At 52.0% G+C, this 12,006-nt stretch overlaps 1 protein-coding gene across 2 annotated transcripts; it reads right to left on the bottom strand.

Annotated features, from left to right (window-relative positions):
- Positions 1–998: 998 nt before the first annotated feature.
- On the bottom strand, positions 999–11,723 carry SNRNP40 (small nuclear ribonucleoprotein U5 subunit 40). Of its 2 annotated transcripts, XM_050909848.1 has the most exons (11): positions 11,700–11,723; positions 11,481–11,621; positions 11,157–11,286; positions 10,494–10,587; positions 9,708–9,873; positions 9,093–9,215; positions 7,983–8,103; positions 7,142–7,224; positions 6,656–6,717; positions 3,224–3,327; positions 999–1,443 (listed from the first exon to the last, which is right to left on the bottom strand). In XM_050909848.1, the coding sequence occupies exons 1-11, from the start codon at positions 11,721–11,723 to the stop codon at positions 1,394–1,396; spliced, it is 1,098 nt and encodes a 365-aa protein (XP_050765805.1). In that variant the 3' UTR covers positions 999–1,393. The 2 variants fall into 2 exon arrangements, with proteins under 2 accessions (XP_050765805.1, XP_050765804.1); XM_050909847.1 differs by having other exon boundaries at positions 11,481–11,723.
- Between the last annotated feature and the right edge of the window lie 283 nt (positions 11,724–12,006).

The following is a 12,006-nucleotide window of genomic DNA, read 5'->3' as shown; positions in this document are numbered from 1 at the left end:
GCACCCTCAGCACGTTTGCCGATGACACCAAGCTGTGTGGTGCGGTTGACACGCTGGAAGATGCCATCCAGAGGGACCTGGACAGGCTTGAGAGGTGGGCCCATGCGAACCTCATGAAGTTCAACAAGGCCAAGGGCAAGGTCCTGCACATGGGACAGGGCAATCCCAAGCACAAATACAGGCTGGGTGGAGAATGGATTGAGAGCAGCCCTGCGGAGAAGGACTTGGGGGTGTTGGTTGAGGAGAAGCTCAACATGACCTGGCAATGTGCGTTAGCAGCCCAGAAAGCCAACCATGTCCTGGGCTGCATCACAAGCAGCGTGCCCAGCAGGTCGAGGGAGGGGATTCTCCCCCTCTGCTCCGCTCTCCTGAGACCCCGCCTGGATTCCTGCGTTCACCCCTGGGGCCCCCAACATAAGAAGGACATGGACCTGTCAGAGCGAGTCCAGAGGAGGCCACGAAGATGATCAAAGGGCTGGAGCACCTCTCCTATGGAGACAGGCTGAGAGTCGGGGTTGTTCAGCCTGGAGAAGAGAAGGCTCGGGGAGACCTTATAGCGGCCTTCCAGTACCTAAAGGGGCCTACAGGAAAGTGGAGAGGGACTTTTTACAAGGGCAGGTAGTGATAGGACAAGGGGTAATGGCTTTAAACTGAAAGAAGGTAGATTTAGATTAGATGTAAAGAAATTCTTTACTGTGAAGGTGGTGAGGCACTGGAAGAGGTTGCCCAGAGAAGCTGTGGATGCCCCATCCCTGGAAGTGTTCAAGGCCAGGCTGGATGGGGCTTTGAGCAACCTGGTCTAGTGGAAGGTGTCCCTGCCCATGGCAGGGGGTTGGAACTAGATGATCTTCAAGGTCCTTTCCAACCCAAACCATTCTGTGATTCTATGAAGTTAACGTCTATGGTTTCCCCGGGTTATATACGAGTGAGGGCCTTGATTTAGTGTTGTACAATAGAAAAGTAACACAGAACAATAAATCCCATCCACACAGTTCTTGTAAAAAGCTATCTATTTCAGTTTTGACCGTATAAAAAAAAAACAAGAGAAACCGGACAGGGAATATACAAGCCACATATGGACTTTAAACAAATTTTACCAATTTCGAGTGATCTGGGTAAGGGTTTGATAGTTGGTGGTACAGCCAAAACCAAATTCCTTTCAATTCCAAATTTTCCTTCCTCCCCAAAGAAAGGGGGGGGGTGGAAAAAAGCTGTACAGCGAGACCACGCAGACACGACAGCCTGCGAGAGGGCGGCCTGTCACATCAAGCTGCTTCAACGTTTTCCCGTGCCACAAGTGTGAGGGGGGCTGGCATCAGTGAGAAGCAAGTCAATCCCGCTTCTGTAAACCAAGGAACGCGAGGGCACAAATCCCACCATCTCCTCGTCGGCTTCACTGGATCTCCCCCATATACAGTCTCTTGTCGCTGGATGCGGAGAGTACTGAGGGAGAGAGAGAGGGCGAAGGGAGGAATACGAAAATTAAACACAACAGTTTGAGACCTCCACTAACAACACATCATTTGAATTGAACTACTCATTTCGCTTGCTGTAAGTGATCTAGAAAGCCAAATTTCATTTGCTCCCCAAAACCACTTCATGGAATTACTACTCTGACACCTAATCACACGCTGTACGTTGTGGCTGCCATTCCTCCGTCCCAAGGCAGGCATAACGGTGTACTGCCTGTAATGTCTAAGCATTAAAATGGTAAAGAGAGGCATATGAACAGGCTGTTAACGCTCTCAAGCATCCTGAAGCGTTATTTTCATTGCAAGGAGTGTTCAGATTGCAAAGCAGGCACTGTCGTCAGGACCGCATGCCGCTAGAGGGCACAGGCCGGCCAGGAAAGCCTCGCCGGGGTGTTATTATTTTATCAGAACAGGCAAAATGCAGCTGGCACTCAACTACAACACGCCACTGAACCACCTTAACTCAGAAAAGGCTCTTCAGGGGATTCAAGACACAAGCGTCAAAAGAATGACCCAGAAGCGCTGCTCTTGACACTGACAACGGTTTCATTCGAGTCCAGGAGAGATTTGGGGGATTTCTACGTGAACTCGCAGACTGGTGTCTGTCATCTTGCTGCATTTTGGCTCCCTGTGCACCCTCCCGTGCAGATGAGTATTGTGGAGCGGGTGCAGCGATTTACAAGATTAACATTCTCAGATGTTAATAGAAATCAATTGCATAACTCGCCTGCAACGCCTGGACAGGTTTTTAATTTTTATTTTAAGCTGAGTGATTGATTCACAAAGAGGAGCTCAGCAGAATACAATTGCAAACAATCCGCTCCAAAGCGGAGAGGAGAGATCGCTCCGCTCTTCCAGCACAGTCTCCAATCTGAAGACAGGGCAATGAATAACCGAGGAACAAACCCATAACTCACTGCCCTGCTGCAGAGACCGTCATCCTCGGCACAACCGAGCTCTTGGCTTCACTTTGGGGTTGACTCTTGTCAATTTTTGGCTGGAGCAATGCGGTGACCTGGCCGACGGTGCAAGTGTTTCCATAGAAACAAACAGCACCCTGCGGTCCTGCCTGGGCCGCACGCTGCGCCAAGAAACTGATAGGAAATCTGGTGTCAGCTAATGCACGGCAGTTAAAATGGTTCTGAAAAAGCCACCACGAGCATTGTCTCACCCAGCGCTGATACGTGGTGCCACGTGCTGGACACATCTAGCATGGGGACAAAACCCGCTGCAACAAAAAGCTGCCTTTGCTTCCTACAGCTTTTGGGTAAGTTAAAGAGACCCCGGGCTGGAGACGTGCTCACATGTGATCCCTGTCTTCATGTGATCCCCAAACGTGTGGTTATATCCCTGGCGTCCAAACCCAGGTACCCCAAAACCTTTTTGCACAGCCCTTGGGAAGTCTGGACAAGCCCTAGGCAGTGGCAGCCAAGCCACGGCTCACGGCCACCCACAGGTAACCAAGAGCCCAGACCACCGGCCACCCCGCTGCTGTATGGGTGCCCCCACCCAGGTCTGCCCCTGGGCAGGACACAGCAGCAGAGCCCCCGCGCTCAGCCCAGGACCCCAGGGCACACCCAGCCCAACTCCCATCTACGGCAGAGGAGCAAGCGGGAGTCTGCTACCCCTAAATTTGTCCGATGCTCGGGGCTCTGGGCCACAGGCAATTTGGGGGCCATTTTCCAGAGGATCAGCAGTTCGGCCAGCCCTGAAACTGTTTCTCCAGCTGACCTGAGGTGGGGAGGACTTACTAATGGGTTCCTCTGGATGGAAAGCTAGTTCGTTCACCGACCCGGCGTGGCCTGGCAGCTTGTACAAAATCCTCCTGGATGTGGTGTCCCACACGTAGACAAACCTACAAGAGAGTCATTATGAGCGCAGGCATTTGAGAAGGGAAAGCAGCTGCTCCCCACACCAATGGCTTATTCCTGCAGCGGTTCACCACCCGGGCTGAAACAGATGCAGCTCTTAGCGTGGGTAAACAAGGAGCTTCTCAGGAGCAAAATGCTGCGCTGCCAAATCCCAAAGAGCAGAGGTCTGAGCAGGTAGGAGCTAACGTGTCAATTCGGTGTCAAAAGCCGCGCCGCTGTCACAGCACAGCAGCCCCATTTCACCCCTCGTGGCACAGAGACAGATTTGAAAGTGTGGGGCTGTACAGACCCTCAATATAGCAGCACCACAGTGGGCTAAGGGAGAAAATTAGCGTTGGGAGTGCGGAGGAAGGTGCTCACCCTCACAAATACCTGCCTGCAAGCCCGGCCGGTCACCCTCGGTTTGGGCTGGCTGGCAAGCAGTGAGGAGGAGCCCAGGTGCTCCCCCCGCTCCGGCTACAGTGTAATCCCTCACAGCCAACAGCTTTATGTACAGATTTCTTCCTGCTGTGCCACTCAAGTCATGACCCACTTCCCAGCGTTTATGAGGGAGCCGATCAGATTGCGCCGAGCCCTTTGATTAACCTCCTGCAGGCCTCGCCGCGGGCTCCCAGCGCTGGCCGGGTCCTGCCTGAGCACCGCACCTCGGCTGAAGGGCAGCGCAGAAGCCACCGGGATTCTTCAAGCAGGAGGTCAGAAAGAAACTGCTGGCACCAGGCACCCATCAGCTTTCAGATTACTCTTATAAATGGTCTCAGAGAGCGGGGGAAACGGTGCCTTGCTGCAAATCACACCGTACCCGAGATCAGTGCTTGTCCCTCATGAGTGTCGATCGCTGCCTGCATGGTGCAGTGGCCGCACACAAGCTCCACTGGGAAGCAGAGCAATGCTTTGACCCCGGTTATGGTGAGCATCCGTAGGAGTGAGTGGGATTTTTTAATACATCAAAACGAGAAGAGCCCTGAGCAACGTCCTACAACCCAGGCAAGGCGCTGCTGCACCTCACCTGCACAGGAACGCTGCATCCCTCCCTTCCGAACCCAACGGCCTCGCCACATGAAATGGCATTTGTTACAAGGTTCACAGCTCTGCAAAAAAATCGGTGGCTGGGGAAAGCTGCCAGTTCTGGATTACACTCACTCTGCCTTCTCATTTTGCTCTTTAGGGAGGTGACTGGCAGCTAAAACGAAATCTGCTGGGGCAGAAAAGGGAAGCAGCAGGGCAGTAATTGGCTGGGTTTGGCGTGAAGGGCAGCTCTGCTGCCTGCACACCCCAGCAGCATCACTACGGCTATTTACAGGGGACTGCGGAGGGTGAGGGCACGGGGGACAGCCCGTAAAACATGTAAAATCAATCTACTGCATTACACTCCTCCAAGGGAAGGTCACTGCAAATGCCACTGTGCATCCCCATGTCTTGCCTGCATGAATTCAGACATGCTGCGGATCAACAGCCCGCTCATCAGCCCCGCAAGCAGCCCAAGCTCTGAATACTGAGGCCGGGCTGTTTCACGCTTATGCAATGCTACCGACAACGGGTTCCTCAGTTTCACCTGTTCCTTTCCAGTTGTCAGGGCTTTGCAGACTGGACAAAGAACAAGATTTGCTTGTACGATTAGCCTGTCTTTTAGCTGAAATAGAACTGAGCTGCTTTTCCGCCCAAAAAAGCACTGAATCATTTACAACGCTGGCTAGATAGAGAGAGGACACTGGATACCAACACAGGGCAGACCTGCTTTGTTAGGAGCATTCATTTTCAGGCTGGTGCTATTCTTTGACTTATTTTCTTGAAACACAGAAAAGGGAAAAATTCAAGCCTGCAACTTAAGTCATGAATGTTACTTAAAGCAGCATTTCTTTAAGCACAACTATTTTATCCAGCAGGCAAGAACTGTATCGAATGCTTTCTCAAAGCACTCTGCTGTTGTGTTTTTAATTTGGTATTGCAAAGCAGGCAAGCACTTTAAGTAGCAGATTTTACTATAACCGTTCTGAAGGGCTCAACAGCAAAAAAAAAAAAATTCAGTTAATTGTCCCTCCAACATACACAGACACTCCATGTAATGCAGAGGAAGAGAGTAATCATTTTGTACTCAGGCAAATGAAACATTTGTTTAACCTCGCTTTGCTTTCCCAGCAGATACTCCTTCTCAAAAAAAGTTTTAAAAGCTCAGAGACAGCAGAAAGATCTGAGCGGCCTTGTCTAGCCTGCCCTGGGACCTGCCTGCGTGCTCTTCCCCATGAATGTCACAACAAAGTTGCTGTCAGACCACAGAGCTACATCAGCATCTGCAGAACTAACCTAATGGCCTAAGACTTCCAGCCGCACTTCGCTGCTGAACAGATCAGCCACGGCCTCGGCAGGCTAGCAGGCAGGCATTGCTCCACCACGTGCACTGCCGTAACTGCCCAGCAGGACTGGAAAGGAGAGTCACGTCTCAGCCACTTGCCGTGACAGCTGGCCCCACTATATCTGGACAGTGAGAGCTAAAGGCCTCCCTATCCTCTATCAGAAACTCATTAATTTGCTGATTACTACTGCTCCATGCCCTGGACTCCGGCCTGCAGGAATTCCTGTCTCGATGTCACTGAGAGCGTGTCTGGATTTGCTCCAGCGGAGGTTGGTATCCTTCATAGTGACCTTCAGTGTCTGGCATGGACCCGCTGGTGGCTTCCTCCCTCTACTCATTTTACTCCTCAGTTGCCTTAGTTCATAGAATATCTCATTTAAAAGTCCAAGATGTGCTAATTTAGTCAGATCTTTATTTCTTCTTACTCATTAATTAAAGTAAGGATCAAGAATGATCCTTGGAACACCACTGGTGCTTCCTGCAAGCTGCCACGCAGCAATTTAAATTTTGGTATTTGTGGTCCTTATCAGTATAAGCCCCGCACTACACACGCTTCCCCAGACTCCCTGCGTCTCAAAGACCCTCACAAGCACCTGCCGGTACGACCACAAGGGACCTAGTTCACTGACGACCATGCTCCTGTCATCTGCTGGTCCTAGCGTTGGATCCTGTGGCCGAACATAAGCAGTAATGCAGATCTCCAGTCAGCTTTTGACAATAACGAGAAGATTTTACAACTGTACGGTGCTCCTCCGCTGACACAAAGGCAATATAAAGACATCGCTATTGTAATCAGGGCAGACAATGCTCACAGAAGACCACAGGGGTTTGTTCGGGTCTTCACACCTCTACGCACAACTCTGAGCCTTCAGATTCATTTTAGACATGATCCAGCTCATTTCAGGAGCGCCTGCAAAACTGTTTGGGATTGATGGTAAGAGATGAACGCAGTGGTAACTCACCTGTCGGCCGATCCCCCTGCGATTTTACTCCCATCCGGGGACCAAGAGCACCTCAGAAGATTCTAAAATAAAAGAACGTGCACAGATCTATTTCCAAAGGAAGATTTAGCTTTCCCCTTCTACTTGAATTAAAATCACCACGAGACTTTAAATATCATGAGCGCCACTTTAATGATCTCCCTTCGGAAGATGAGATGGTAATTACAGATTTTATTTTATTGCTGGAAACATCCAGCGCCTTGTCATTTTACACAAAGTAGCTAGTAAATGTAGAAAATACTTAATTTACAGCTAATTATAGCTGAACCGAGCAAAGAAATCTTGTTACTGCAGCTTTAATTGGAATCCCACTTTGTGCATTAATCTTTCTTTGAGTTCTTACTAAAGCCTTTCTGGTTTAAACTTGAATTTAAAAAACAATTTACAGAAAAGTTAATAGCAGCAGCATTTTACAAATAATCGTGTTTTGGTCTGCAGTACACTCACCTTTTCAAAGTTATGTACGTTCCCCTGGAAAATCTTTACACACCTCTCTTTAGGGGCAAACGGTCGCACATCCCAGATGCGAACTGCAACAGAGAGCTCACAGTAATTAGCTGAAGATGGCACAGGCATGGGGGCAAGGTCAGCTTCTGGAAACATTCCTTTTCCTAAGACATGCTGCTAACGAGCAAAGACCTGGTCATGCTCCTTGTTCTCTTCACGCCTAGGTTTCCCCAGAAGCAAAAGGAAACCAGCAGCCTTCCCCTGCAGAAAGCTTCGATATGAAAGGTCAAATGCAGAAATTTATAATTACACCAAGGCCACTGCCAACAGGAGGGGAAAAGTCCAAAACAACTATTACACAAACGAGCCACTGTCTCCTTACATGAGCATTTGCTTTATTCTAACACATTCCACGATCACGCTTCTAATCAGATCAGCTTCGCTGAGCACCCCCCCACAGGAGACAGGCAATTTGGAAACGGCGCTGTCATTCCCTGCTGCGGGGAAACAGCCAAACCGCCCTGACAAGAGCCAGACTGAGACCGAGTTCAACTGTCTGCGCAAATAACGTGTGCCATAGCTTGTGTCCTCACTGCCCTTCGGGAGACGTGACCAACCCTTCTGATGCAGCTGCTCCCTCCCCGCAAAGGATGCGACTGTCAGTGGCGTAACAAGAATTCAAGCTTTATCTCCGGAGCCGAACTCCCTTCAGCCTATCCCCACGTCTGGCTCTCGTTTTTCTACGTCGAACAATTTGAGCTGTTCCTTCCTAAACGCCATGCAAAGCTAGCGTAAGAGAGCAGCGCCTGACAGCCGTGCTCTCACATCAGGTAGGACGTACCTGTGTTGTCCATTGCGTTGGAGAGCAGGTAGGAGCCTTCCGAACTCAGACTGAGGCCTGTCACCGAGTCCGCGTGTCCTCTCATCGTGTAAGTGAGCTTGTTCTGGCGAAGGTCCCACACCTTTCAGACACAACATTGCAGTTCAACAAAAAGACAGCCAAGACTGTTGGAACTGCTGTTTCCAAAGCGTTTCACACACGTACTGATCAGTCAGCTGATGACATCAGCTTTTGATTCCAGTTAGTGGGGTCTGAACAGCTAAAATATGAGGCTAGAATTCTACGTGCGTTGTAGGAAAAATGGAATTTGCCCCTTAGAAGACTTCTTACCCAACATGTCCAACAACCAAGGAGTTAAATGCATGCAGGAATCCCTCTCTATCTGGCTACAGCTCCCCCAGCTCCCAAATTCCACTGACTGATGGCACACAGCAGCAGTTGTCCAATCCCCAAAACTTCACGCTGTTCTTTCCCGAAGAGGGGCAGTCTTTCAAGGGGCAGTCAGAACAGATTTCATCTCAGGGCTACGCTTAGTGATGGCTCTCCGACAAGCACGTGCTCCCCACGCCTAGGTAAGGCTGGAGCCCGAGGCTAAAAGGACAGTAGGACAGACTGAACTGTACAGCTATCAGGAGAATCTCAGTTACCAGCTGAATGAAACATTGAGCTCGCTCTTAAATAAGAACTTTCCACACCAGCAGATGACAAAATAAGTTGCAAACCGGAGCAGAGGGCAGAGAGCGTGGATGTGTCACCACATTTTCTTTAATTTACCTCATATATGGCTCTAGAGCCTCCAGGACAGGCACAGGCTGTCAGAAGAGCCAGCACACCGTACCGGCTCCAGCGGGTGACAGCAGTGCTGGGACGCCTGGCCAGGAATGCCAGGGCTGCCCAGGCTGTCACATGGCAAACAGCCCTGGAGCAACTCCCTCAGAGTTTATTGGCCCTATATCAACAGCGAGGTCAGACACAGCAGGTCTGCACGGTTCTTGTGACTGTAAAATTAACCAACAGCCTTCCATGTCTGTCCTTGATCAATGCAAGATGTGACGGGATGGAAAAGGCTGTGCGCAGTCGGAAAGGCACAGGAGGACACAGGCGTCCTACCTTAATATCGTTGTCGATGCCTCCGGATATGATCTGATCACTGGTGTCGTTGAAAGTTACGGCCAAGACCTGGTACGTGTTCTGAAATGTCTGGACAGCAGCTTTTTTCCTGATATCCCACAGCTGAAAAGACAGGGCAGTTGTAAAAGTTGCGTAGAGATATTTAATGACAAAATTACAGGAAGTTGCACAGATATTCGGCAGAGACTCAGAACACCCTCCTGAAACCCCCCATTTTAGATTGCAGATCTCTATAAAAAACATAGTAAGTGTCTGGTGTGGTTGGAGCACAGGAGCGCAGGGGAGGGAAGAACGGGCTAGCGTGCGAGATTTCAGTAGCGGCTCGCCTTTCTCATGTTTGCTAATGCAGTTGAGTGGAAAAAGTACAACTGAGCAGATGAATCTTCTTCACCCTCCCCCAAAGAATTACGGAAAAAACAAAAAGTCAAATTTTCTTTCAAATTTTTTATTTCTGAAATCAAAGTTATTAGATAACGAAATTATAAAAGTAATGAAAGGCTGGATTTTGCCCATTTAAATGGGAAGACCCCAAAATTCTTTCAAAAATCCTATCTTACTTTCATTCCAGACTATCTCCTTACACAATATACTGACCTTCACTGTCCCATCGTCACTGCCTGTGCAGACAAGCTGGGGTCCTCGCCTCGCTGGGTAACAGGAGTTAACGAACGAGGTATGGCCCTTCAGTCTCTTCACTCTCTCTCCAGTTTCGCTATCCCACACAGCCACGGTTTTGTCTGTGGATGCTGAGAAGAGCATGCTGCGGAGAAGAATCGCCGTGAGGGTCTCAATTTCAGAAACGTTTCTCCCCTCCCACCTTTTTTTACTCTCAAGTTCTGTGATCAAAGTTGGAAATATTCAGTGAGAATACGCCACGGAGAAGAATCTCCCCCATATGCCAAGACAAAGGTGGTGTTTCAGAGGAGGCTGACTGACAGCAGAACAGCTACACTGGAGGCACTCCCATTAAACCCCATTTCTAGATACATACAGATTGGTTTTCCACCTCCTCAAACACTATTTGGGACGAACACAGGAAGGAAAGCTCAGTGGCAACAGCTCAGATGCAATAGTGGAACGGCCTTTTAAATTAGCGAATATCTCACTTGTTTTCTTTCCCTCCCCAGTGTCTCCCAGATGACTGACACTAACTTTGCTCTGTTCCTCAAGACTGAAATCAAGGGCACTGGTGACTCCAGATCCTTTTTCGTAATCTCAAGCAGGCACCGCTCCTTATCTGGGAAAGCCACACTACAAGCATTCGCCGTACGTGGACTGAGCAGGGGCAACGAGGCGCTCTGAGGGTCTCTAGCCAGCAGAAAGCATCTTCCTCCAGAAAGAGCCGGGCCCGAGGCCGAAAGCTGTCCGCACGCCGCTTACCTGCCGTCTGTGTTATAGTGCAGCTCCATAACCGCCCCGCTGTGTCCCTTCAGGGTGGCGTAGTTATCGCAGTCGCCGTAGACGTTCCACAGCACTGGGGGAAAGGAAGGGAGAGGTAAGTACAGGAAACATGGAAACACCTCCCTGCTGGGGATGGAGCGATTCTCCGGGAATTCAGCGAAACAAGCTATGTACTGTCACCACTATCGTCTCCAGTCTTGGCTGACAGGTAGCCATAAAGCAGCACCATGTGAGCTCCGGAAGGACAGACAACTGGTTTGAGCTGATTTATGGTTTTAGATCAAATTGAATTTATTAAGAAAAACAATAATCTTCACCTCAGCAAGCTAAAGCATTAAAAACTGCATTTCTGCAGACTGCTGCAGTTAAATGCGGACGGACGGTAACCTGTGCGAGAGACCTGGGAACACAGGGCTGTGCCCAGCAAGGCGCGTTACCAGCCCCACCTGAGCACCAGCAGGACGGCGGCCGGCCAGAGCAGCTGGAAGCAGCTCCTTGCTCCCCTCCTGGCGAAGCACTTCGCTCCTGGGACCCAGCAAGCTGAGGGCTGAGACAAAACCCCGTCGCAGCACAACGGCCTGAAATCCTAGGAGCCCCAGCACCCGCGCAGCGCCGGCCGGGACAGCGGTGCCTGGTACTCACGGATGAGCCTGTCAAAGCCGGCGGAGGCGAGGGTGTTGCCGTTGGGGTGGAACTTGCAGCAGTACACCTCTCCTTCGTGCCCCGAGAGCAGCATGATGGGGGCCTGCAGGGAGGAGCAGCGGGGCGGGCCCTGCTGGAGGCAACGGGGGAGCCGGGTGAGGGGATGCCATGGAGCCAAAGGGCACCCCCGGGGCACGGCCAGGACCCCCCCGGCCTTCTCCTCCCGCCATCGCCCCACAGGCCTTCTTCCCCCGACTAATCCCCTCACGGGCCTTCCCCCCTCCCCAAACCCCGCCATCCCCTCACGGGCCTTCCCCGCCGTACCGCCTGCAGCAGGGCCCCGGGGGGAGGCTGCCCCCCGCCGCCGCCGCCGCCGCCGCCCCCACCGCCGCCGCCCCCCGGCGCCCCCGGCAGCTCATGGCGGGGCCGCTTGGCCGCGACGGGCACGAGCGGGAGGTCGGGGCCGGGGGCGGCGCCGGGGGCAGCGCCGGGGGCGGGAGTGGGGCCGGGAGCGGGAGCGGGGCCGGGGCCGCCGCCCGGGACCTTCCGCTTCTGCTGCTCGATCATCGCCGCCGGCCGCGCGCGCGCCCGCCCGCTCCGCCCCGCCCTCCCGCTCTCGCTCCCCCATTGGTCGGCCGCGCCGCTTCCTGCCGCGCCGACTGGCGGAGCGCGGCCGGATGATCCGCCCTCCTCTGCCGTACTTCCGGCGCGTAGGTGACGGATGAGAGGCGCCGGATGCCGGCAGGCGTTCCCCGCGCGGATTGGCTGATGGCGCAGGAGGGAGGGCGCCGCCTAACACGGGTAATGTTGATTGGCTGGGCGCTGCCACCCGCCATCATTGCGCGCGGCG

The sequence above is a fragment of the Gymnogyps californianus genome, chromosome 22 (genome assembly GCF_018139145.2).
Source record: "Gymnogyps californianus isolate 813 chromosome 22, ASM1813914v2, whole genome shotgun sequence".
NCBI lineage: Eukaryota > Metazoa > Chordata > Aves > Accipitriformes > Cathartidae > Gymnogyps > Gymnogyps californianus.
This window is presented reverse-complemented; position numbering and strand designations above follow the sequence as displayed.

Excerpts from the sequence above, each read along its gene's own strand:
- SNRNP40 (XM_050909847.1), bottom strand. The coding sequence starts at position 11,723 with ATGATCGAGCAGCAGAAGCGGAAGGTCCCGGGCGGCGGCCCCGGCCCC. Across the intron at positions 10,588-11,156 it reads CGGCTTTGACAGGCTCATCC|TGCTGTGGAACGTCTACGGC; the intron begins GTGAGTACCAGG and ends CCTTTCCCCCAG. Across the intron at positions 1,444-3,223 it reads CCATCCAGAGGAACCCATTA|TACTCTCCGCATCCAGCGAC; the intron begins GTAAGTCCTCCC and ends TCTCTCCCTCAG.